The following is a 27,893-nucleotide window of genomic DNA, read 5'->3' as shown; positions in this document are numbered from 1 at the left end:
CCATGGGTACAGGGTCCCAAGCTGAAACTTATTGAAAGTAAGTTGCAAGTTTTAACACCTGGACACAAAGGAGGAGGCCATTGCCTTGCTGCAGCAGGCTCTCAGTCAGTCAAACAGGCAGATTCGGGGAAGAAAACCCACAGTTAGTGCTGCAGTGTCAAGCAGGAAAAAAAAGCCGTTGTTGGGTGAACCACCAAGGAGACCACAGATTTCCAGTTAGAAGAAATTAGGCTTGTGGAGGGTCAGAAGGTGGCTTGCTACCAGAAGTCCATTCGATTATTCTCAGAAGATTGGGAGAAGGGACTTTGATTTAAAAGGGGCTCTGGAAGATTAATCTTGGTGGAGCAGCGAGACGAGAGCCTGTTAAAGTCCAGAGGAGTTTGGGACTTTAAACACAAGACTACATTTCAGCTGAGATTGTTGTATGATGTATAAATGTGGTATATATAGGGTGTTCAGTTGTGTTAAGGTGTTAATGGGGAATTCCTTTTTTTCTGTAGATTAGCATATTAATTGCTTCCTATGTAATAGTTAATTGGATATTGATTTCAGTTTGTTACAGCAAAAGTCTGAAAACACTAAATTTTGTGTGATTCTTTGCTTTAGTCACTGGGAAATTCATATCTTTTAAAAAAGTTATCAGTCTCTATGGGGTTCATAACACGGTGTATAAAATCTTTATATTTGGGATTGTGCACCCTTTAGAAATGCTGGACCCCTTTTGACATTCCACCCCCGCACTCCAGATCATTAGAACCAAGAAAGTCATTGGTAGATCCTGCCACATATGTAAACGGAAAGCAGCAAGCAAAATTTAATAGAGAACAAAATATTGTACACAGGAAGAACAAAAATGGGCCTATAACATTATGTAATGCCAAAAACAATAATCTATCAAACGAAACAGAACCTTCTGAATTAATGTCCAAGACTAACTCCATATGAAACTTCTATACTAATGGTTACCTAAAGCTTGTCAAATAATTTGATGGATGGCAGAGAGGGGGCCCATCTTGGATGGGCCCGGTTTAGGGTGGTATTAGAAGAGGTAAAACCGGAGGGGGATGATAGTAGTAGAGGGTAGTGGAGCATAAGCCTCTGGTAAGAATTGTAACGTGAAACATTCTTGGGTTAAACACGACAATTCAGAGGTCTCGGGTATTTGCACACCTGAGGAGTTTGAAGGCAGGTAGTGATCTTTTTATAGGAGACGCACCTCCAGGTTAGGCTGAGGAAGGGATGGGTGGGACAAGTGTTACACTAAGGGTTTAACCCGAAGTTGCGGGGATGGCCATTTCGTTGAACAAAAGGATGGGGGTTTGTGGCGATCAAGGAAGTGCGGAAACGGGGGTAGGTATGTGATAGTGAGTGGGGTGCTGGTCAACGTATATGCGCCAAATTGGAAAAATGTGGGGTTTGTGAAAGATTTACAGTGAATGATCCTGGACTTAGATATACACCAATTGGGTGGAGATTTTAGTTGTGTGTTGGAACCGAGGATGGACAGGTCAAGTTCCAAGTCAATGGGAAGTGTCATGTGAGAGTACCTTTAAGAAATGGATGTTTAAGCAATGTACCTTTAAGAAAATAGTGATGTCAGAGAGTGGGTGGAGCGCAGCTCAGTTCAGCCATTTTCAGGTTAGTTCTGGGTTTTTAGTTTCAGTTTGAGACAGCAGCTTGGGTGTGACTGTGTTTTTTGGCTGTGAGCTGCAGGAAGAAAAGCAAGGTGCTGGAGCTGAAGTCAACCAAGCTGATATATCTCTGCCATCCAACAGAAAATAGATATTAACTGTGACCTGGTGTGTTACTGTTTTTGTGAAGGTGAAGTCTTTTGGATGTGTAAAGGAACAGTTTGCAGGATTGGGTAGTGTTGTTTTATTTTCGGGGTTATCTTTGAAGTAAGGGGTGTTAAGAGATCCAATGTTTATTTAAAAGGTTAATTTGAGTTCATGGAATAAACATTTTTTGTTTTAAAAACCACGTGTCCATATTTGTAAAACTACACCTGGGGAATAAGCCGTGTGCTTCAAAAGCAACAATCCATTAAAGGGGGGGGGGGTGGTTGGTTGAACTCCATGTTACATTTTTAGGTTCTGAAAACACCTCTCCCATAACAGGTAGTTTGAAGATGACAAAAGAGTTGGGAGAGTTTATGGAACTTATGAAAATGGTTGATCTGTAGAGGTTTAAGAACCTTGTGGGGGTGGGGGGGGGTCTTCCTTCTTCTCACACATGTATAAGGTGTATTCGAGAATTGAGTTCTTTGTGGTGAGTTGAGTGGTGTTGATGGGGGTGGTGAATGCGTGAATCGTGATTTTAGACCACGCGCCGCATTGGTTGCAGGCGATGCTTAGCTCGGGCAGGTGCAGAGGTCAGGATGGAGGCTGGATTCGGGTCTTTTGGCGGATAAGGGGTTATGTGAAAAGGTGAGGTTGGTGATTGGTGATTACCAGAATGGGAAGATGTCGGCAGCTACGTTCTGGGAGGCTTTGAAGGCGGAGATCCGAGGGGAAATTATCTCATTCAAGGTGCACAGGGATAGGAGGAGGAGGGAGGAGCATGGACAGTTCTTGGTCGAGATAGTTGAGGTGGATAGGAGTTACTTTGGGGACCCCACTAAGGAGTTGTTGGTGGGAGAGGAAGAGGTTACAGGGGCTGTTTGATAGGTTCTCGATGGGAAGGGCAGTGGGGGAACTACAGAGGGCGAAGGGGTGCAGTATGAATATGGAGAGAAGGTGAGCTGTATGCTGGCTAACCAGCTATGGAGGCAGAAAATCCAGGAAAATTCTACGGGTGCAAACAGAAAAAGTAGGTTGGGTCAGAGTGGGGGGAGGAGGGGGATGAGATAAATAAGATGTTCTGGGGTTATGATGACAAGCTGTACATGGCCAAGCCGGGTGGCGAGGAAGGGGATATGGAATAGTTTTTAGGTTGGTTGGCTTTTCCAAGGTTGGAGGAAGAGAGTAGGCAGGTGTTGGAGGAGCTGCTGAGGTGATTGACAGCATTAGGGGGATGAAGTCGGGGAAGGCTCCTGTGCCAGACTGCTTTATAATAATAATCTTTATTGTCACAAGTAGGTTTACATTAACACTGCAATGAAGTTACTGTGAAAAGCCCCTAGTCGCCACATTCCGCCGCCTGTTCGAGTACACAGAGAGAGAATTCAGAATGTACAACAGCACGTCTTTCAGGACTTGTGGGAGGAAACCTGAGCACCCGGAAGAAACCCACGCAGACATGGGAGAACGTGCAGACTCCGCACAGACAGTGACCCAAGCCGGGAATTGAACCTGGGGCCCTGGCGCTGTGAAGCAACAGTGCTAACCACTGTGCTACTGTGCCACCAAGTGGAGCTTTATAAGGCGTTTGTTGGAGAGGTGACACTGTCTTTGTTGGGGATGTTTAGCGAGGCGCTGGAGAACGGGGAACTGCCAGGGACATTGATGCAGGCGTCGATCACGCTAATCCCGAAGAAGGGAAAGGATCTGTTGGAGAGTGGGTCGTATAGGCCCATTTCGCTGTTTAATACAGAAGTGAAATTGCTGGCTAAGTTGGTGGCGGGGAGGATGGAGGGATGCATGCTGGGGTGGTCGCTGAGGATTGTTGCTCGTTTTAGCCTTAGTTTACTTTATTCTTATTCTGTCACCTTTGCTCATGAGTCGCCAGGTATCTTTCTGATACCGCCACGTGATTCAAGTCCAAGTAATGATTAATAATGCAACACACCGCTTAGTAAGAGTTAAATCAATGCTCATTTATTATATACAGCAATAAATACTTATACAATAATCCTACTTCTAGACTACTACCTACCACTAAAGGCCAATACTTTGGAAATGGCCCACCAGGTCAGGGAAACGAATGGTCTTTCGAATTGGTTCTGAGCCTGCGGGATTCAAAAGCTGGTACAAGTCGATAGTCAGGAGCGCCTATCTGGTAGCGATCGCTGGAGTAACACTTATAGTTTTGTTTGTCGAAGGTTGCGAGCAGAAGGGTCGAGTTGAACTTGGCCCCAATTCTTATAGTCCCCAGGGGCTTCCCGCCTCTCGGGGCGGACTTCGTACCTGGTTCCAAGTGATTGGACTTGGTCCCAATCACTTGGTTCGATATGCTCCAATAATGGGGCGATTCCTTGATCGGGGGGTGGTCGTTTACCTTCCTTTGTGTCAGCCCCTGCTGGCGCCGAAAGGTCTGGGTCGGCTAATTTGTAGCAATTGTTCCCGGAGATGGCTGATTACTATGCAGATGGCTGGGGTGTTGTTATGTTGATGGCTGCAGGTATCGGTCTGGGCTGACTTCCCCAGAGGCGAATACACTGTTTTACCTGCAGCTGTCCGTTTGAGTCCTGTTGGCTGATTTTCCCATCAGCCTCTTCCGTTCGCCATTTTAGATCGGGGTTTGACCATTCTAATCAGGAATCAGCCATTTTACGTGGCTACAGGATCAAACAGGTTTTGTAATCAAGCAGCTCTCCAGTAACATCAGGAAGTTGCTGGAGGTCATTGTTTCTATAGAGAAGGCTTTTTATGGCTGGATTGGAGGTATTTATTGGAGATCTTGGATAGGTTTGGGTTTGGCCCAAAGTTTGTGGAATGGGTGCTTCTGTTGTATGTAGCCCCAGTGGCAAGTGTATGTACAAATGAGATAAATTCAGTGTTTTGGACTGTACAGGGGAATGAGACAGGGGTGTCTGCTGTCGCCATTGTTTGCGCAGGCGGTTGAGCCCTTGGTGATGGCCCTTAGGAGGTCAGTGGAGTGGCAGGGGGTTTTGAGGGGTGTAGGGAGCATTGTGTGTTAATTCCATTAAAAGGGTACTTCACTGTATAAAGTGAGTTTAGAGTCACAAAGTGAAAGATTTAAAAAAAAAATGTTTGTAGGTCTTGAGGTTGTTAATTCCATTGAAGGAAATATAATGGATGGGCAGCACGGTGGCGCAGTGGTTAGCTCTACTGCCTCACGGCGCCACGGTCCCAGATTCGATCCCGGCTCTGGGTCACTGTCTGTGTGGAGTCTGCACATTCTCCCCGTGTTTGCGTGGGTTTCGCCCCCACAACCCAAAGATGTGCAGGGTAGGTGGACTGGCCACGCTAAATTGCCCCTTAATTGGAAAAAGTGAATTGGGTACTCTAAATTTATACAAAAAAGGAAGTATAACGGATAGAGTGGTATGGACTGTATGTAATCTTCAGTGATCACTCGCTAACGAGTATGAGTGTCCACCTAAAAAAAAGTGTTACTGGTCACAGGTGCTGTGGGTCCTTGAGCGGCTGATAAGCCCAATCCCAGAGCCGCATCTTCAATCACGCACTTGGAAGGTGTTTCCGGAAGGTTGGAACGGTCCTTGAACTAGATCACTGGTATTCCTTTCTCAGGCTCCTTTTATGGGCCTCCTCTTACTATTGCGTGTTCTTGAAGAATTGTGTCCCTTCAATCAGGTATTCCTCCAAGTATATCTTTCTGAGCAAAGGTCTCCCAGGCATTGATGTCTATGATGCATTTTATGAGGTAAGCTTTCAGGGTGTCTTTGAAGTGTTTCCTTTGTCCTCCTCTTGTTCAGGAGCCTAACTTGAGCTGGGCAAAGAAGATTTGCCTTGGCTATTATGATTCCAGACCAGACCCCAACATTGGCTATGATACTGGTCAGAAACCCCAATATTTTATTTTAATTTCAAACGACTGTGAGGAAAGAATATCTCGCTCCAGGAGTGATTACATCAAGAATTAGGGATATGGTATAATAAAACAAACTTTATTACTAACACAGTATTAAAATCTTTAACATCATACCAGAAAATAACTCTTTTTTTAAACGCATTTTATTCAAACTTGTATCAAAGTAGGTTACAGCAAATAAACACCCGGGAAACATTCTTCCCGACAATCAACTATACAGTCTTTACAGACTTTCCTCCTTATTCACCCCCCCCCCCCCCAACGACAAACAGCTCTCAAACACGGTCACAAACATCCCCCACCTTTTCTCTAATTCCCCTGCTGAGCCCCTTAACTCATACTTTTATCTTCTTTAACCGCAGGAAGTTGTACAGATCACCCAACCATGCTGCTACCCCCGGTGGCGATGCTGACCGCCACTCCAGCAAAATTCGCCACCGTGCAATCAGAGAGGCGAAGGCCATGATTCTCGCACAGCGGCGTTAGCACCGACATCCCTTCCACCCCAAAATGCCTCCTCAGCTGATTCCATATCTTCACCGTGGACTGCACCACTGGGTTCCCTGAATACCTACTCGGAGCCATTGGCAATGCTGCCGTCACCATAGCTTCTCTGAAGCCCCAAATATTGCCACCAAAGGGTCCGGGTCCACACCCTCCTCCACTATCCTGTTTAAGACCGCAAAAACTCCCGCCCAGAATCTTCCCAATTTTTCCCAACCCCAAAACATGTGCGCATGATTCGCTGGCCCCCGCCCACCTTTCTCACACTCATCTGCTACCCCCTGAAAGAACCCACTCATTCTCGCCCGAGTCATATGCACCCTGTGCATCACCTTGAACTGTATCACGCTCATCCTTGCACAATAGGAGGTCCCGTTTACCCTTCGCAGTGCCTCACTCCATACTCCCCAATTGATCTCCATCCCCAACTCCGCTTCCCATTTCTCCTTGATCTTCACCACCCGCTCGCCTCCCTGCTCCCCCAGCCACTTATATATAACCCCAATTCTTCCCTCCCCTTCCACATCCGGAAGCAGCAGTTGCTTCAGCCGGGTGTATCCCGGCAATCGAGGGAACCCCTTCCAGAACTTTCGTGCAAAGTCCCTCACCTGTAGATACCTGAACTCACTACCCCTCGGCAGCTCTACCCGCTCCCTTAGTTCCAACAGACTGGCAAACCCTTCCTCCAAATACAAATCCCTGACCTTGACCAGCCCCACTTCCCTCCACCTCCTGTATACACTATCCATCCCCCCCCCCCCGGCTCAAACCCATGATTCTCGCACAGCAGCGTTAGCACCGACATCCCTTCCACCCTAAAATGCCTCCTCAGCTGATTCCATATCTTCACCGTGGACTGCACCACTGGGCTCCCTGAATACCTACTCGGAGCCATTGGCAATGCTGCCATCACCATATCCCTCAAACTAGACCCCTTACAAGATTCCTCCTTCACCCTGTCCTGGGTGCTGTACTGTCTGCTCCTGGTGGCGACGGGTTTGCAGTCTGGGGTTAGATTGGCGAAGAGGGAAGGCGGATCGACCTTTAGGGTCGCGAGGCCGCACACAGCGAGGAGTGGTAGGAGCCCGTTGAATTTGAAGGTTAGGCTCTGGAGGTTACACTGGAAGTCCAGGCCGAGTAGTAGGGCAGCTCAGAGGTTAGGGAGGACATAGAGTCGGAAGCCGCTGAATTCTACGCCCTGGACCGTGAGTGTGACTGTGCAGAACCCCCGGATCAGAACGGAATGGGATCCGGAGGCCAGTGAAATTCTTTGGCTGGTGGGGTGTACCGCGAGGGAGCAACGCCTTACCGTATCCGGGTGTCTGAAGTTTTTGGTGCTCCCGGAGTCCAGCAGGCAAGAGGTCACGTGGCCGTTGATTTTCACACTGGTCGATGTGGTGGCCAGGTTGTGCGGACGAGACTGGTCGATCGTCACTGAGGCGAGTCGTGGTCGGTCGTCGCTGACGTCGGATGATGGGGAGCCTGGGGGGCCAGGTCTTGGAATGCTGTCGGTGTCCATGTCCTGTGGGAGAGACAAGATGGCGGCGCCTGAAGATCCTGCAGGGGACAAAATGGCGGTGACCATTGGCCGCACATTGCGGGGGTTGGACAAGATGGCGGCGCCCATGGGCCGCACATTGCGGGGGTTGGACAAGATAACGGCGCCCTCTGGACGTGCGTGGCCCCGGGAGGTGAAGATGGCATCGCCCACTGGCCACGTGTGGCCCCGGGGGGTGAAGATGGCGGCGCCCATGGGCCGCACATTGCGGGGGTTGGACAAGATAGCGGCGCCCTCTGGAGTGCGTGGCCCCAGGAGGTGAAGATGGCTTCGCCCACTGGCCGCGTGTGGCCCCGGGGGGTGAAGATGGCGGCGCCCACAGGCCGCCCGTGGTCCATGGAGGTGAAGATGGCGGCGCCCACTGGCCGTGCGTGGACCGGGGAGCTGAAGATGGCGGCGCCCATTGTCTGTAGGCTAGGGAGGGTGGGGACGATAGCGGTGACTACGCGGGCCTGGCACACCGCGGAAGTGCCCCTTTTTGTCGCAAGCAGGCAGTGCGGGCCGGGCAGCATTGGCAAGGGTGCTTCTGCTGGCCGCAGAAGTAACATTGGGGACCCCCGGGGTGTGCGGGCTGGCGTGTGGTACAGGCGTACTGGCTGGGCAAGGCCCCCGCTGGGGAAGCCATTTGTGAGGTCCACGAGGGGTAGGAGGGGTGGGCCGCAGAAGTAACATTGGGGACCCCCGGGGTGTGCGGGCTGGCGTGTGGTACAGGCGTACTGGCTGGGCAAGGCCCCCGCTGGGGAAGCCATTTGTGAGGTCCACGAGGGGTAGGAGGGGTGGGCCGTGCGGCTGGTGGGGTAGACCTGAATGTTACGTGAGGCAACCGTCATGGAGAGCGCTAGCTTCTTTGTTTCAGCTAGGTCGAGCGTGGCCCCTTCCAACAGTCTTTGGTGTATGAGGTCCGACCCAATCCCCGTTACGAACGCGTCCCGCATAAGAAGGTTGGAATGTTGGATGGCCGTAACGGCCTGACAGTCACAGTCCCGGACGAGTGGGATTAGGGCCCACCAGAAGTTTTCTATGGACTCACCAGGGAGTTGAGAACGAGTGGCGAGTACGTGCCTGGCGAAGAGCGTGTTCGTTTTCTGTGCGTAGTTTTCTTTGAGAAGCGCCATGGCGTCGGCGTAGTTCGGGGCGTCCTGGATCAGCGGAAACACGTTGGAGCTCAACCTTGAGTACAGGATCTGTATCTTCTGAGCCTCCGGAACAGGGGTGGTTGCTGAGTTGATGTACGTCTCGAAGCAAGCTAGCCAGTGATTAAAGTCCTTTTTGGCGTCACTTGATTGCAGATCCAGCTGCAGGCGATCTCGTTTGATTTGGAGGTCCATCTTTTAGAAAATGTTAGAGCAATAAATTGATGCACGATCAATTGAACTAGAGTTAGATACAACTGAGGCTTTATTGCTCTAAGATGTGTGGCCTCCCACAGCAGCTGGCAAAATGGCTGCTGAATGGAGGACACGCATATTTATACACCGCCTACTGGGCGGAGCCAGCAGGCAGGGACAACCGGCGAACCTGTAGTACAGGTCCCACTTTACATCACCTAATACAGGTGCAACAGTGGTTTACCACATCCAGGCAAATGCCTGATTACCTCAGAATAGTGAAAGGTCTCCTGGAGAAAAGCAACAGGTGGCTCCTCCTGATTCTCCTACCAGTGGGCAGAACCTCAAATTACTAAATTAAATTCCGGTCACCATGTCTGTGCTTGCGGATTATGAATCCATTATTGTCTGCTCACTATTGCCAACTTTTTTTTTAAAAAAAGTTTTCATTGGGTTTTGTACATGATATAAATACAGATATATACACAGAAAAACAAAACACATAGGAAGGGGGAAACAGGAAAGGGTCTGGTCTCCCCCCCTCTTCTATTTTTTTCTTTATACAAAACCACAGGGTGGATGTTATTTACATTTCTCGATGCAGTGACCTCGGCCATTGTTCGTTTCTTCGTCCCGTTTTCTTTTTTTTTGGAAAAAATTTTATTGAGACATTTATAATTTTAACAATTTTAAACATCAAATATCAACGAGAACAAAAACACAATATACCCAAACCCACCCCGAGAACAGACCTCAGCCAACATGGCTTACATAAACAGTGCCACCATCCCCAACCCCCCCGTGGGTTCTCCTGTCCTCACTCGTCTCTCCTATGCGTCCCCCTTCCCCCCCGCTGACAGCTTAATTTTTCTCGAAGAAGTCGATGAACGGCTGCCACCTCCGGGCAAACGCCCGCAATGAACCCCTCAAGATGAACTTAATTTTCTCGAGTCTGAGAAACCCTGTCATGCCGCTAACCCATACTCCCGACTTCGGGGGCTCAGAGTCCCTCCAACCTAGTAAGATCCATCTCCGGGCCACCACGGAGGCAAAGACCAGGACGTTGGCCCCTCTCATCCCCTGGGCTCCCAGATCTTCCGACACACCAAAGATCGTCACCTCCAGGCTTGGCACCACGCTCACTTTTAATACCTCTGACATGATGTCAGCAAACCCCGTCAGAAACCTCTCAACTTCGGAAATGCCCAAATCGTATGGACATGATTCGCAGGACCCCCGGCACAGCGCCCACACCTGTCCTCCACCCCCTCAAAGAACCTGCTCATCCGGGCCACAATCATGTTCGCCCTGTGGACCACCTTAAATTATATCAGGCTGAGCCTGGCACATGACAAGGATGCATTAACTCGCCTTAGGGCCTCCAACTCTCTTTCTCTCCCACTTTCTCTTCTCCTCCCCTATCGGGGCTCCCTCCCACTCCATCAGCTCCTTATAGATTTCTGAGATCTTACCCTCTCCTACTCCTGTTCTCGACACCCTCTTATTCAAAACCTGCCTCCGCACAAAATCCCTCACTTGCAGATACCGAAACCCATTCCCCCCTGGCAACTCAAACTCCTCCTCCAGGCTCGGGAAACTCTTATCAATAAACAGATCCCCAAATCTCGTGATCCCCGCCCGCTGCACCCTTCCCATTTTCTCTTGCGTTCTCTGGCCTTGCTGTGATTGATGTGGCTGTTGTCTTCCCGTGCTCTTCACCCACGTTTGTGTTCCCTTCTCTTTTCCCCCTTCTGGTTCCCCTCTATTGCTATCCCCCCTCTCCCCTTCTTCTCTGCTACCCCCTTTCTTTCCTGCTGGGTTTGGCTACCTCTTCTTGCTTCCCCTCCGGTCCTACTCACTTCCCTCTCTTCTATTTTGTTGTGGCTTTTTAACCCTGGCTTCTGGCCATTTATTTAATTGTGTGTTGGCCACAAACAGGTCCCGGAAGAGTCGGGTACATGGCTCCCATGTTTTGAGGAAGCCATCTTCCCACCCACAGACGGCGAATTTGATTTTCCGCATTTGGAGAAATTCCAATAGGTCGGAAGTTGTTAGAGACAATGGACTGGCAGGAGACAATGGAACTCTGGAGGAAATGTTCCTGTTTTGTATTTTTGTGGTTTGTTTGAATCACTTTTGCACTGGGTTAGAGGCCGTTGGTTTGTTCTGGGTTTGTTTTGTTCATGATGGGCGATGGTGGGTTTCCCTTTTCTTTTTATATAGGTGGGGGCTACAAGGCTAGCTGAGCATGATAGCTTACAGAAGCGCAGTGGGGGGTGAGCAGGTATCTATGGGGGTTGGGGTTGCTATTTGGTGGGGGGAGGGAGACTGCTGATAGGGAAGGGGTTGTTAAAAGGTGACATGGAGAGGGTCGATGATGGTGGGTGCCCGAGGGTGGGCCTGAGGAGGTGCGGGACGCGGGCTGGAGGCTGACCCAAGAAGGGTTATGATTGTTTGGTAGGGGGGTGGCGACTAGGTTGATCACATGAGACGTGGGGGGATTGAATGGGCCGGTCAAGAGGGCCCATGTGTCCGCACATTTGAAAAGCTTAAAGGTGGATCAGACTAGGCTGAGGAAGGGGTGGGTAGACCATGTATTCCATTCGGGGCTAGTTTCCAAAACAAGGTGGGTGGCGATTTTGATTAAGAGACGGGTGGCGTTTGAAGTGGGAAGTATAGTTGCGGACTCGGGGGGTGGGGGGGGGGAGAGAGAGCGGCGATTGTGGTGTCTGATCATGCCCCGCATTGGCTGGACTTGCGGGTAAGGGGGGTGGGGGGCAGCGCCCACATTGGTGGTTAAATGTAGGGCTGTTAGCGGAAGAAGGGGTGTGTGTGCGGGTGAGGGAGGCCATTTGGAGGTTTGTGGAGATAAACGATACGGGGGAGGTTCCAGCAGCTACGGTATGGGAGGCTTTGAAGGCAGTGGTGAGAGGGGAGTTTATATCAATATGGGCAGACAGGGAGCGGGCGGAGATGGATAGGTTAGTGGAGGAGATTCTCCAGGTAGACAGGAGGTACTCGGAGGCGGGGTTGTTGAAGTAGCGGCAGAAGCTGCAGATGGAGGGGGGGGGGGGAATACGATCTTGGACCTGACGGGGGTGAACAGGGTGTTCAGGGACTTCTACTGCAGGCTATATGAATCGGAAACCCCAGCCGGGGTGGAGGGGATGAGGCGGTTTTTGGAGGGATTGGAGTTTCCGAGGGTGGAATAAGATCTGGTGGAGGGTCTCAGGGCCCCTATTGGGCTGGAATCTTTGCTGTTCGTAGTATATATAAATGATTTGGAGGAAAATGTAACTGGTCTGATTAGTAAGTTTGCAGACGACACAAAGGTTGGTGGAATTGCGGATAACATTGAGGACTGTCCGAGGATACAGCAGGATTTAGATCGTTTGGAGACTTGGACGGAGAGATGGCAGATGGAGTTTAATCCGGGCAAATGTGAGGTAATGCCTTTTGGAAGGTCTAATGCAGGTAGGGAATATACAGTGAATGGTAGAACCCTCAAGAGTATTGAAAGTCAGAGAGATCTAGGTGTACAGGTCCACAGGTCACTGAAAGGGGCAACAGAGGTGGAGAAGGTAGTCAAGAAGGCATACAGCATGCTTGCCTTCATTGGCCGGGGCATTGAGTATAAGAATTGGCAAGTGATGTTGCAGCTGTATAGAACCTTAGTTAGGCCACACTTGGAGTATAGTGTTCAATTCTGGTCGCCACACTACCAGAAGGATGTGGAGGCTTTAGAGAGGGTGCAGAAGAGATTTACCAGGATGTTGCCTGGTATGGAGGGCATTAGCTATGAGGAGCGGTTGAATAAACTCGGTTTGTTCTCACTGGAACGACGGAGGTTGAGGGGTGACCTGATAGAGGTGTACAAAATTATGAGGGGCATAGACAGAGTGGATAGTCAGAGGCTTTTCCCCAGGGTAGAGGGGTCAATTACTTGCTATCCACATAATCCTCAACCTTGTGGATGCACGACAGCGACTCCAGCAGCAGCTTTAAATTCCACAAGCTGAAGCTCAAATTTTTCTGCAGCTGATGACACTTCCTGCAGATGTGGTCATTGAGGTGCCTACATGACTTCCCACATCCCGCAGAATGCACATTCCACATTGCCGAGCTGCTCTGACATACCTTCAATTTTACAAAACATGTTTACTCACCTGTCACTCAGCAATCATCTCTCATCGAGTTTCCTATAACGTCAGACTTGATTTTCTCCAAATCAGATTGGACCCACCGCCAGTAGCAACAGCAGCAGCTAACCCTTTTTGAACTCCCAGTTCCTCTTATGTACTTTTTGAACTCCCGGCCCCTTTCGCACCCTTCTACTATGTGTTAATTCATTTTCTTAATTTATTCTTCTACTCAGGATAAGTTCTGTTTATAAACCTTATTGATACTAATAAAAATTGCACAATTACAAATAAATAACCAATCTGAAAATCAAACAAGCAAAGCCAATGGATGCTCACCCGTCAATCACCTACCTGCTCCTCTGTGATGTCGCACCTTGATTTTTGTTATGGAAGGTGGAAACAGATTACGGGTTATCCCTGGAGTGAACACTCTGTGTTTCCATCCCTCGCTGTTCTAGCTGACTCTTGGAGTAAACTCCCTACTCTGTGTTTATATCCCCCACTGTTGTAGCCAACTCTTCTGTTCTGCGTTTTTATCCCCCGCTGCTCTCGGTGAGGACAAAGGAGCCCGCTTGATTGCTCCCCCTTCCACAGATATTCAATCTGACCAGCACAGATGCGGTGGGCCGAAGGGCCTTTTCTGTGCTAAAGATCTCTATGAATATGACTGTTCTCGCTGACTCAGAGTGAGCTCCTATTCTCGCCGTGTTTTTAATCCCCTGCTCTTCTTGCTGACTCTCGGGAGTGCCCTCGTTCCACATTTCTATACCCCGCTGCTCTCGTCCTCTCTCAGAGTGAACTCCCCCTCACTCTCTCTCCACGTTTCTATTCCCTACGTTCTTGCTCTCAAGCGTGAGCAGTAACGGATGAGCAATAAATGCTGGTCTAACCAGTGACACACACATCCCATGGAAGAATAAATTCAAAACTTGTGGTTCTTCGTCGATTCGTTTTTTTTCTGTGAAATTTCAGCTTTCTTTCAGGGTACCACATTGTCGAGGTTCCTTGTTCGATACAAATAGGCAGAGAATATGCCCACTGACAAACACTTAGTTTAAGATGATCTTTATTCATGCATTGTAATTCTAATAATGTATCAACACTAATCAACACAATCATTTCCAGTACAGTACACAAATATATCATTATCAATATATTAGCCATACATTATCATGCAAACTAAATAAATCAGATTAACCATTATCTCCATTTTCTCAGTTCCAGTTCTTCCATGGCATTGAATGAGAGCAGATTTAATTGCTGTCACTATCTATCTCTGGGGATTTACACTTTCAGGTCAGATACTTCATGGTTGGCACTCACCCTCTGACAAAATATAGTGTGATAACAAGCAGGACCCAAATTTTGGATAATGATGGGTCAGTGAGTCAAATGAGAGCTACAGTGCAGGTTTAGCTCAGTGGGCTAGACAGCTGGTTTGTGATGCAGAACAAGGACAGCAGTGCAAGTTCAATTCCCGTACTGGCGGAGGTTATTCATGAAGGCCTCAGCTTCTCAACCTTGCCCCTCACCTGAGGCGTGTTGCTCCTCAGGTTAAACCACCAAAGGGGAATTTCCTCAGAGGGGAAAGCAGCCTATGGTCATCTAGGACGATGGTAACTTTACCTTGCCCTTGCCTAGAGCGCAGAAGAATTTTGCAGACGCTAGCTAATGGGGTGAGATTGGTCTGGTTTGTTACCTCCAGGAGTGAAGGCATGGAAATAGGCGATACTGTGCTTATTGTAGGGGATCAGGGGTTAAGCGGAGAAGGCAGGACAATGGGGATGAGAAACATTTCAGCCATGATTGAATGGCGGAGCAGACTTGATGGACCGAAAGGCCTAATTCTGCTCCTATGTCTTAATTAAGGTCAATGGAACGGTTAACTTTACACCGCACCAGTTTGATGCTGATACCAAGAACTGATTCCTAATTTTAAAGATACTATAAATCAATTTGTAGCTTATAGCCCAACGCATACAGTCTGTTACAATGTTAGTTAACTATCAGTCAGAGAGATCAAGCTACCTTTAACTTTGTGAGTTCAGCGCCAGTCACCGTGGCCAAATATTTTGTACATACAAGATTATATTTAGTTAATGGGGAACAAGAGCTTTTAGCACAAGGAAAAGTACCGGTGAGAAGCCAAAATAATAGCAAAGTTGTAATGCTTCATTACTATGTTTAACCTATTGCATTTAAATAAAGCTAATTTCCAGAGACTATAAAATCACGAGCTGCAGACACTGGAGATGCCTATTAAAGCCAAATGGAACAATTTGCAGAATATTGCAACTCTGCCTATTTGAAACTGATCCAATCGAAGGATAGTTTACTTATGCCAAGTCCATTAAGCCAGCCCACATTTGGGTGGGGCGGGACACGAGGAATCTACTTTTTCTGACAGGATAACGAGTGAATCACTAACTGAGAAATGGTATTGCCTTTCTACTGACTGGATATAGAAGAGAGAGAGTTAAAAAAATTAATTCACAGGATGTTAGCATCGCTGGTTAGGCCAACATTTATTGCCCATCCCTAGTTGCCCTTCAGAAGGTGGTGGTGAGTTGCTGCCTTGAACCGCTGCAGTCCTTGAGGTGTAGGTACACTCACTGTGCGGTTAGGGAGGGAGCAGGATGTTGCACCAGCGACAGTGAAGGAACACCTTGACCCTATTCCCAAGTCAGGGTGATGAGTGACTTGGAGGGGAACCTCCAGCTGGTATGGTTCCCAGGTATCTGCTGCTCAATCATCTTCCTTTTGTGCCAGGTATGACTCAAACCAGCGGAGTTTTCCCAGATTCCCATTGACTCCAGTTTAGGTAGGGCTCCTTGATGCCATACTCAGCCAAATACTGCCTTGGTGTCAAGGGCAGTCACTCTCACCTCACCTCTGACATTCAGTCTGTTGTCCATGTTTGAACCAAGGCTGTAAAGAGGTCAGGAGCTGAGTGACCCTGGTGGAACCCAAAGTGAGCATCTGTGAGCAGGTTATTGCTGAGTAAGTGCCTCTTGATAGCACTGTTGATGACTCCTTCCATCACTTTGCTTATGATAGAATAGACTGATAGGGCGATAATTGGCTGGGTTGGATTTGTCCTGTTTCTTGTGTACAGGACCAACCTGGGCAATTTTCCACATTGCCGGGTGGATGCCAGTGTTGTAGCTGTACTGGAACAGTTTGACCAGGGGTGGGGCAAGTTCTGGAGCACAAGTCTTCAGTACTATTGCCAAAATATTGTCAGGGCCCATAACCTTCACAGTATCCAGTGCCTTCAGCCATTTCTTGATATCACATGGAGTGTAGCGTATTGGCTGAAGACTGACATCTATGATGCTGGGACCTCCGGAGGAGGCCAAAATGAATCATCCACTCGGCACTTCTGGCTGAAGATTGTTGTGAATGCTTCAGCTTTTGCACATATGTGCTGGGCTCCTCCATTGAGGATGGGGATATTTGTGGAGCCTCCTCCTTCAGGGAGTTCGTTAAATCTCCACCACCATTCATGGCTAGATGTGGCAGGACTGCAGAGCTTACATCTGATGCGTTCGTTGTGGAATTGTTTAACCCTATTACTTGCTGCTTATGCTGTCTGGCAGTATGCCTGGTGCTGCTCCCGGCAGGCTCTCCTGCGCTCTTCATTGAACCAGGGTTGATCCCCTGGCTTGGTGGTAATGGTAGAGTGGGGGCTATGCCGGGCCATCAGGTTGCAGATTGTGATTGAATACAATTCTGCTGCTGATGGCCCAAAGTGCCTCATTCATGCCCAGTCTTGAGTTGCTAGATCTGTTCGAAGTCTATCCCAGTTAGCATGGTGGCAGTGCCACACGACACGATGGACGGTATCCTCAATGTGAAGACGGGACTTTGTCTCCACAATGACTGTGGTCACTTCTACCGATACTGTCATGGACAGATGTATCTGCAGGATGCAGATTGGTGAGGATGAGGTGAAGTATGTTTTTCCCTCTTGTTGGTTCCCTCACTACCTGCTGCAGTCCTAGTCTAGCAGCTATAGGACAACTCGGTCTGCGGTGGTACTACCGAGCCACTCTTGGTGATGGACATTGAAGTCCCTCATGCAGAGCATATTCTGCGCCCTTGCCACCCTCAGTGCTTCCTTCAAGTGGTGTTCAACATGGAGGAGTACTGATTCATCAGCTGATGGTGGCTGGTATGTGGTAATCAGCAGGAGGTTTTCTTGCCCATGTTTAACCTGAAGCCATGAGACTTCATGGAGTTGAGTCGATGTTGACGACTCCCAGGGCAACTCCCTCCCGACTGTGCACCAGTCGATAGCGCTGGGTTTGCCGTTGTTGTTTCCGGTGCATGGTTCGATGCCGGCTGGTCCGTCCAATTTCATTCCTTTTTTGCAGCGGTTGAATACAACTGAGTGGATTGCTAGGCCATTTCAGAGTCAACCACATTGCTGTGGTTCTAGATTCATATGTACACCAGACCAGGTAAGGATGGCAGATTCCCTTCCCTAAAGGACATTAGTGAACCAGATGGGTTTTTCACGACAGTTGACGCTGGTTATCATTAGACTTTTATTTCCAGATATTTTGTTGAGTTTAAGTTCCATCACTTGCTGTGGTGGGATTTGAATCTGGGTCCCCAGATCAATATACCGGTTCTCTGGATTGCTAGTTCGGCAACAATACCATTATACCACTGCCTTCCCAGCCAGTAAGTTAAGTCTGGGGTAGGTGTACAAAGCATAAATTCAGAAGACTGACCAGGAAAAGCTAAAAAGAGCCTACTGCTAAGGATAGTGGGACATATTCTATAAATTTTCTTGCTACATGTAAATTATCAAGTGAAATGGTTCAGATTTGGTCACATGAGAATCCAACTAATTCATCCTGGATTGTTTTATCATTTAGTTCATTTCTTTACCAACACGCCTGCTTCTTGCAAGTTATCTATGTTATGGCAACATGCAAAATTCATCACCACTCTACACCAGGGAAAGGAATCTATGATGCAAGATTTTGTTGACATGGAATTAGGCAACTAGTGAATCTTTAACAGGAGTATTGAAAACAACACAGATGGCCTGGTTTGCTATCCTAGCACATACCATGACACATCAGAATGGAAGTAGCGATAATCAGAATGCAAACAAGCCCAAGCAAACTCAGATCAGGCTATTCGTGAAGGTCTTCAAAAGCTCCCAAACTGCGGCCACCTTAAGTTCAAGAATTCCTTCTAGTTAGCAGCTGAAAATCTTAAACCAAGGAGGTTGTTCAGAAGATGCATGTCCCAAGTACAGATCACCTTGAGAACAACCCTTTCCCATGCAGTGAGTCACCATGAGCCGAGTGTTTTACCCCTTCTCCTTGCTATGCTGACCTGGAATGGAAAACAGGCAGAAATGAGCTTGGAATAAGTTTCATCCATCAGTTGCCAAAATGCCAAAAGTGTACTGGAAACTTTAATTGGAGACTTTTCTGAAGCCAGCAGTACCATCAGTACTGTACAATGTATACCTATTCTAAACCACCCTTACAAAAGGTGATTGCAATGAAATACAAACTCTGGGAACGGCTGTGGTTATTTCAGAACATGCATTTGAATCAAGGTCTTCTCCATATTGCATAATAATAAGTAACAGCACCGAGAATCCAGTGTTTGGAGAACCATGACTGTCCTCAGTTACAAATAATGAGCAACCTTGCCACTCTTGTGAAACAAGGGCAAGATTCCACAGGAAATCTCTCTTTCAGAGATCAATGTAAAGCAGTGCTTGAACCATATGTTCCCATATCAGAACAATACGGAATGTTTTGGAAGTCAGATTAACTTCCAGTAATTGGATTAATCATGTTTCACATGCAGCAAGTTCCAATATAGATAAAAGTGCACTTTTCGGTCGGAAAAACAAGGAGGTCACTTATTACTTAAAAGGCGCAAATCTAGGTGGCGTAGAGGAATAAAGGGATTGTGGGAATACAAAAACATCACTAAAGGTTGCAGCATAGATTATCAAGGTCATAGAAAAAAGCAAATCATGCACTGGACTTTATTTCCAGAGGGATAGAATTGAAAAGTAGAGAAGTTATTCTAAGCCTGCACAGAACCTTGGTTAGAATACGTGCAGTTCTGGTCGTCATATTATAAAAAGGATATTGAGGAACTGGAGAGGGTGCACAAAAGATTTACAAGGATGATATCAGAAATATTTGGATATACATACCAGGAAGGGACTGACATCCTGGGTCTCTCTCTTAAAAAAAAGTCTGAGGGGTGACCTAATAGGGGTGTGTAAAATTATGGAATGTCTTGATAGAGTGGATTCAGAGAGAATATTGCTGCTGTGGCGAGAGCATAAGGAGGCCAACAATATATGATAGTCACAAAGGAAAACTACAAAGGAATTCAGAAGAAACTTCTTTACCCAAAGAGTGATGCAAATGTGAAAATCGCTACAAGACAGTGTCTCAAGTAAGCAGTACAAATTAATTTAAGACAAACATATGAGGGAGATGGTTATGATGATGGATCTAGATGAGGAAAAATGGAAGGAGGCTCAAGTATAAACACCAGTATGGGCCAAATGGCCTGTTTCTCAGTCATACATCAAATGCGATTTTATGTAAAGACGTATCCACCATTGATGACATTTTTGATGGTTCTAATCATTTAGAATTCGATAAGTTCAATGCATTTGATGACGTTCAATGTATTAACTTGATGCCAAGTGGACAGCCACAGTTGACAGATATTGTCAACATTATATGTTTAATGGGAAAGATTCCACAAAGCTGGCATGTGATGGTGTGGAAAAACATCAAATAATACTGTTCGGTATCATTCCCCTCCAGAATCTTCCAGTTAATGGGGAGGCTCCGATTTGCCCGTCTCACTCCTATTTTGGAGACTACTGTGCGAACCACAACAAATGCAGATTATGAAGCTGCAACTTCAAAATGTAACAATAGTGAAGGCAGGATCGAGTTTGGAGATGTTTTTTCCATTCCCTCCAATTTCTCTTCATTGTAAATATAGATACAACAATGAGGAACTCCAACATGCCAGAAAACAAGACCATCATCAAGGTTGGTGAAAAAGCCATGTTTGTAAAAATTGCTCACAAAAAGCTGCAGCGCACAGTGAACAACAAAGAACAAAGAAAAGTACAGCACAGGAACAGGCCCTACGGCCCTCCAAGCCTGCGCCAACCATGCTGCCCGTCTAAATTAAAATCTTCTACACTTCCGGGGTCCGTATCCCTCTATTCCCATCCTATTCATGTGTTTGTCAAGATGCCCCTTAAACCAGTGCTTCCAGCATTTATGGCCGGTGCCGCAAAATTAAAGCTGATGATAATGTTCAAGGGAAAGCTCCCCAAAGGGAAGTTCCAAAAATACATTGTAACCTATGTTTATAGGAGAGGCTGGATGGATGATGGTGATTGCAAGAAAAGTGTCAAAGAGCTGTGGAATTTGAGACCAGAAAGACCAGGCAAAGGAAGCGTTTGCTCGCTTGGGACATGTTCAAATTCCACATTATTGTCAAAGTAGTCCATGATAGGAGATCAACTAACAGACATGCCAATTATTCCTGGAAGTCTGATGAGTTTGCTCAGCCCTAGTATATGTGTATATATAAACCCCTCAATGTCAGTATCCAAAATATGTGGAACAACTGGATGCTGGAAGGTGAACAAATTTTCACTAAGGGACAATACATGCAAGCACTCTCACTGGCAATATTGTGTCAATTGGTCGTAGACGTGTAGAATGATTTGATTCCAATATTGCTAAAAAGTCATTTCTAAAATGTGGAATATCGAATACATTTGATGGTACTGAGGACAATTACCCATGGACTGATGATGTTGAAGTTAGGAACGATAATGAGAATGATGATGAGGAAGAACTATACGATGGTGTTATACAACCAGTGGATGAGATAATTGTTTAGTGATTTAGAGCAGGGTTTTTCAAAGTGCAGGTCGTGACCCGCGGATGGGTCGAGGGCGGGTATCGGGAGGGCCACGGAGCGAGCGGGAGGGCCACGGTCACGCTACTTCTGCGTTGGTCCCGATGGCGGGAGAAGCGCGCAACGGCTGCTACCGGCTTTTAAATTGAGAATGGAGGCTGCAGCCGCCTTTTAAATGAAAATACATTAGGCTGTGTGGAATGTTCCAGCCAGGAGTGACAGCAGAGAACAGGTCATGTATATGCAGGGAAGAACTGGCAAATGAAAGAAGTTTCATATTTTGAAAGAGAAGAGATGGGTGAAAAAGTTATTTTGAAGTTGAGATCCCAGAGTTAGTTATTAACTTAGAGCTGACTCCAAATTAAGAGTACGCTGCTGTAGCTGACCTGCGATATCACATTAAAAACGTGCCAAAAGACCTTGAGGCTGTCAGAATTCAGAAGTAGCATCTCCCAGGAACATCTACTGCGGAGTAAAACGCGCATTTTGTTGCTATTGCCCTTTCACGACGACCTACATGTACGAGGTTGGATATTCTGTTTTCATAAAGATGAACCGGCTGAAGTCTGCACCTGTTGCGTGCATCGCCATCTGCTCCTGTGAACCTGATTCGAGATTCTGAGGATCAAGCAGGCTCCCCTTAAAGATAAGCAAATGTGGCGTGTGTCACGAAGGTTGGTCAGCATGGGTCCCTTAGGTCGCCCGGTTGGCATAACTGGGTCCAGGGGAAAAGAAGCTTGAACAACACTGATTTAGAGAATTGGTTTTCAAAGTGGGGGTCGCGACCCACCCAGTTAATAAAATGAGTCGCCAAAATTGATTTTGCAAAGATTCCTTGATCTTTTTTTTCTGGATAATGAAATACATTTTCTTTCTGCAGTACACAGCTGAACCACGAGGCAATAAACAGGCTAGCATGTCCTGCATGTACAATCAACCATGCTTAATGGAACTAGATAACATGATCATGCATCGTTCACATGTACACTTTTGTCCAATTGACGCCAATGTTATTTCCCTTTCTAATAAGTTGATTCACACTCTTTCAATGCCACGCAAACTGCATGCAATCCAGGGATCATTTTCCATTTTCATTTCTTTTTTTTTTCATCTGAAAGAGAGGGCCAGAGACGCCAATAGCTGATAAACCGATTGGCCAGGGTCTCACATCTGAATCTATTAGAAAGAACATCAGCTGCTCTACTGAGTCCATGACTGGACAGAGCAGAACTAATGCTAGCTATGAACAGAGCGCCAAGATTTCCGGTGAACAGCCTGCAAAGGAAAAACATTGGAAATGGAGCCCTCTGGCTAATTCGTTTAGTAACGGCAAATGGATTTTAACTGTGTCGTACTTGCAGATACCTTTACGATTCCAGAACGATCGAAACCTAAAATTACAAGGAAAGGGCACTGGCTTCCAAAAGTCAGAGAAACTGTGGCAAGTGTGACTAAAAAGCCCCAACATATTCCCCACAATACTGTGGCACATCGAAGAAAACAAATGATAGTTAAGGGAAATGCCAATGAACGGGCCAGCCGTAGTCACTTGGCTGCACTACTCCGACAGTTTTTGTCACTGCTTTCCAGAAGAGAAATTTGACATTTTGAAAAATCCCTGGGAGTTCGAAAACCCAGAGTCAGGGATTGATTTAAAGCTGACCCCGACTGAGACTGAGCTACTGCACCTGATCTGTGGCAGCACTTTTAAAACATGCCACAAGTCCGTAAGGTTGTCATCATTCTGGATTAGCATTTTCCAGGAGTATCCAGTGCTGAATGAAACAAGCATTTGGTTGCTATTGCCCTTCACAATGACCTACATGTGCGGTGGTATTTTACGCTTTTACAAAGGTGAAGGCAACGCAAAAGAACTGACTGAACTCTGCGCCTGAAATGGGCGTTACCCTCGCATCCCGTGAATCTGGCTGCAATGTGATTGCGATGACCAAGCAGGCTCACCCATCACATTAAGTGAATGCGGGGTGGAGGTTGGAGAAACCCAGGGCTCGACCCTGCACAGAAGAGGCAGAAAGAACATGAGTGAGTTGAAAAGGAAGCTGACCCAAAGTAGAAGCCAAAGCCTGAAAAGGACAGTTGTTTATTATAATAATAATAATCACTTGTTACAAGTAGGCTTCAATGCAGTTACTGTGAAAAGCCGCTATTAGTTTTACCAACAGGGGCACTTTTGTTTTGTCTGCCCTGTACCACCCTGGTTACTCTAAAGCCACTCACGCGTGGCACGTAACAATGAAATATACTTGAAATATATCATTTTCTTACGACACTGCCTTTTCCAAAGTGGTTTGATTGCACCTACATTGAAATTCATGGTTAGCTAGTTATTTTATTAGGTCATGTGGGATTGCCTGAATAAATGAAAACCATTTATTTAAATGGTAATCAGAGTGATTTCAAATAATTTCAACATGAAGTGTTGGGAGTTATTACTGTACTTGCGATTTACAGATTGAATTTAAGGACCTAGTAGTTCATTTGAGATATACCATATTAGGATTTAGATTGCATTGAATAAAACCACAAAATTGTTACAGCACAGGAGGCAGCCATTTGGTCCATTGCGTCTGTATCAGCTCTCCGAATGAGCAATTTACCCAGAGTCACTCTGCCGCTTACTCCCCATAACCCTATATATTCTTCCTTTCCAGATAACAGAACTGCCTTTTGAATGCCTTGTTTGAACCTGCCTCCACCACACACACTCATTCCAGACCCTAACCACTCGCTCATGAGAAAGCTTTCTTCATGTCATCATTGCTTCTTTTGCCAATTACCTTAAACCCTGTGCCTTCTTTTTCTGGATCCTTTCACAAGTGGGAATAGTTTTTCCACATATTGCACATATCGTTCACAGTTCTGAATACCTGTATCAAATCTCTCCTCAGCCTGTATATAGTTAGATAAAATGAAATTAAATAAAATCCATGTAAACCGTTCGATAATTAATATTGATTATTTAATGTTTTGGTTTTCATTTCATTGCATTGTGATAGTCTGTTTTGGATTTCATGCAAGATTTTAAAGATTTGGGTCTTTGTTTCATGCTGTGTGTGCCCAATCAAGCAACTATGCCAGCCCCTTGAAAACATTATTCATGCAAAAGTTGACACTTATATTTTTATCTCATTGGTCTCAAAAATTCAACTTTTTTATGGGTATATAGGATTTTGAGCTCTGCTCCTGCTCGTTTAATTAATTGTTTTAGAGTGAGGGAGCATTTCGTCCAAAATGGAATGGAACAAAATCTCAGATGAGAAAGAGGTGGTAACTATTATATCAATTCAAGTAGCTCAGTCTGGATGCAGAGGTATCACTTTAATTTATGTGAATGTATATATTAAGTAGGTGCAAAGTTATCTCAGAATGAAAGACCTCAAACTAAGTATCGCTAGATTCTTCCAGTTTTAAATGCCAGTGCACTGACCTAATAAATAATAATAATCTTTATCAGTTGTGGTGAATGTATTATGCCAATAATCCACCATTGTATTTGTATCTGTGCTGTTGCCCTTGTACCTGTGCTATGCTGTTGCCCTTGTGGGCTCCTCCTATGGGCCATTGTATGGCATTATCCATAGGGGAACATGTTGGGGCATGTATGGGCTCTGCCCATGGCTCCTCTCCTTGAAGGGAGGTATAAAGAGCAGTCGACCTGTAAGCAGTTCTCAGTATTGGATCAGTCGCAGGCAGGCACTGTTCTAAGTTGATTAAAGCCACGGTTTACTTCTACTCATGTCTCGAGTGAATTGATGGTCGCATCATCAGTGTCACAAGTAGGCTTACATTAACACTGCAATTAAGTTACTGTGAAAATCCCCTAGTCGCCACACTCCGGCGCCTGTTCGGATAGAGAGAGGGAGAATTCAGAATGTCCAATCCACCTAACTTGCATGTCTTTCGGGACTTGTGGGAGGAAACAGGAACACCCGGAGGAAACCCACGCAGACATGGGAAGAACGTGCAGACTCCGCACAGACAGTGACCCAAGCAGGGAATCGAACCTGGGGCCCTGGCACTGTGAAGCAACAGTGCTAACCACTGTGCTACCGTGCCGCCCCATCTGTTGCCGTAGTGCACTTGGGTAAGCTGTTAGACAATAAACATTAATTGCTTATTACCCTACATCAATGTTCTTTGTCCAGCTCTGTACGGCCCAGCTCTGAAATATCAACCAAGCATATGACTTCACTGATTAAGATTTCCAAGAGAGCCAAAAGAATCCACTTAGTGAGCTTAGAAATTGGGGAAGTAAATTCCAAGACAGACAGAAAAACATTACGCTGTATCCATATACGTGGGCACAAACAAAGCTTGCTCAAGTCCCCACTTCCACAGCTATATCCCTGCAAATTCATGATTAAGTGTAAATTTGTGTAAAACAGCACATGTCAAACCATATCATACTGTTGATGTACTTGGAGAGATTCCTCTGCCTCTTATCATGTGGAACAGTTAGTGCCCATGTGTCATGAGGACAGATGAGAAATAAGTAGCACTTGAACAGAATAAACAGATTGGAGATAAGTCAAAGAGTGTATACAAACTGCCTTAATGTTGTAAGTATTGGCTGAATTTCTTTCACCAAAAGGAACTGAGTTATTGTGGCTAACATAAATTAGTACAAGAGATGGCTGTGTACATTTCCAGCGACAAGGAGACAATATGATGGAGAGGCAGATAGAATTGCCCCCTCAGAAAGTGATTGGTTTCTTGGGCCTAATGGATTTTTCTTGTTCTTAAAACCGGTTCTATTCTTACACAACTGGAATTGGTATAAAGGCACATGCTGATCTATAACCCAACTGAGGAAAATGTACACTTGACCATTCCCCACATTATTAAAAGTTAATCTGTCAGCTATCTTATTGTTTGACATACTCTACCAGCAAGGATGGGTGCTGGAATATATGAACACATTTGTCAGCTTCTATCATCAGAGTTTGAGCTTGATAGTCTGTGCGCTATTAGGATAAAGTCTTGTGAATCGCCCCAGAGTCCATATGGGGAAGATATTTCTGTAGGAGGTATAGCTGATCGCACAGGTTTTATTGAATACACCAGCAATATTTTCCTGTGGGAATACAAAAGCAAGAGAGTGAAATCACAAGTTCCAGGACAGAAAAATCAATTAAACCAAGAATATGATTCATGGACTTCCATTTAAGTGATAAAGTAGTGTAATAATAAACATGGATATCAGAGAAGCTTCCTTCAAAACAGGTCGATTGTAATGGGAAACTTTAATTTCAAATCTTAAACGATGCAAATTTCTTGAATGTGAGAATTTTGTGGAAGAATATATTCTTTTTTTTTGATAAACAATTTTATTGAGGCATTTTGGCATAGTAAACAACAGCAATACAAAACAGTGCACAAAGAACAATCAACATAATGCAAAAACCAGCTCTCCTCCCCCAAAGACCCGCCTAACTACCCCCCTAATCTACGTTGCCACCCTAATCTACGTTGCCCTAACCCCCCCCGGCTGATAGTTAATTTTCCGCAAAGAAGTCGATAAATGGTTGCCACCTCCGGGCGAACCCTGACAGTGACCCTCTCAGAGCGAACTTAATTTTCTCCAGACCGAGAAAGCTTGCCATATCTGATAGCCAGGCCTCCGACTTCGGGGGCTTTGAGTCCCTCCATGCCAGCAGAATTCGTCGCTGGGCTACCAGGGAAGCAAAGGCCAAAACGTCAGCCTCTCTCTCCCCCTGGACTCCCGGGTCCTCCAAAACCCCAAAAATTGCCACTTCTGGACTCATCACCACCCTTGTTTTCAGTACCCAAACATAACATCCGCGAATCCCTGCCAGTACTCCGAGTTTTGGACATGTCCAGAACATGTGGACATGGTTCGCTGATCCTCCCGCACATCTGGCGCACATGTCCTCCAGTCCAAAGAATTTACTCATCCGGGCCACTGTCATGTGGGCCCGGTGGACGACCTTAAATTGAATCAGGCTGAGCCTAGTGCATGTTGAGGTCGCGTTTACCCTGCTCAACACCTCCACCCATAAGCCCTCATCTAACTCACCTCCGAGCTCCTCTTCCCACTTAAGCTTCAGCTCCTCGGTCTGTGTCTCCTCTGCCCCCATAAATTCTTTATCTATATCCGAGACCCTCCCCTCCCCCACCTGTCCACTGGACACTACCCTGTCCTGGATCCCCCTAAGTGGCAGGCGTGGGAAGGATGGAATCTGTCTGTGTAGAAAGTCCCGCACCTTCAAGTACCTGAAATCATTCCCTCTTGCCAGCCTAAATTTCTCCTCCAGCGTCCTCATGCTCGGGAAGTTCCCTTCTAAGAACAGATCCCCCATCCTCACAATCCCAGCCCTCCACCATGTTCGGAACCCACCGTCCATATTCCCACCGTCCATATTCCCTGGGGCAAACCGGTGATTGTCGCAAATTGGGGACCAAACTGATTCTCTCACTTCCCCCACGTGCCTTCTCCATTGGCCTCAGATCCGCAAAGTCCCCACCACTATGGGGCTGGTGGAGTACCGTGCCGGCGGGAGCGGCAGGGATGCCGTAACCAAGGCCGCCAAGCTGGTGCCCCGGCACGAAGCGGCCTCCATCCGCCCCCAAACCGACCATCCACTTCCTTATCATAGCTATGTTGGCCGCCCAGTAGTAATTACTAAAGTGTGGCAGCGCCAGCCCCCCTTCGCCTCGGTTCCTCTCGAGCATCAATCTACTCACCCGCGGGGACTTTCC

The 27,893-nt window shown here is 46.6% G+C and overlaps 1 protein-coding gene across 3 annotated transcripts in view; it reads right to left on the bottom strand.

Annotated features, from left to right (window-relative positions):
- Positions 1-14,254: 14,254 nt before the first annotated feature.
- The window catches only part of lss (lanosterol synthase (2,3-oxidosqualene-lanosterol cyclase)), a 151,790-nt gene continuing 138,151 nt past the window's right edge, over positions 14,255-27,893 (bottom strand). For all 3 annotated transcript variants that reach the window (XM_072483996.1, XM_072484003.1, XM_072484011.1), the window contains one exon: positions 14,255-26,247. In XM_072483996.1, the coding sequence (XP_072340097.1) occupies positions 26,110-26,247 (138 nt within the window). In that variant the 3' untranslated portion in view covers positions 14,255-26,109. The remainder of the gene's footprint in view (positions 26,248-27,893) is intronic.

Source organism: Scyliorhinus torazame, chromosome 2, assembly GCF_047496885.1.
Source record: "Scyliorhinus torazame isolate Kashiwa2021f chromosome 2, sScyTor2.1, whole genome shotgun sequence".
Classification (NCBI taxonomy): domain Eukaryota; kingdom Metazoa; phylum Chordata; class Chondrichthyes; order Carcharhiniformes; family Scyliorhinidae; genus Scyliorhinus; species Scyliorhinus torazame.
The sequence above is the reverse complement of the archived record's forward strand: the minus strand, read 5'-3'. Positions and strand labels throughout refer to the sequence as shown.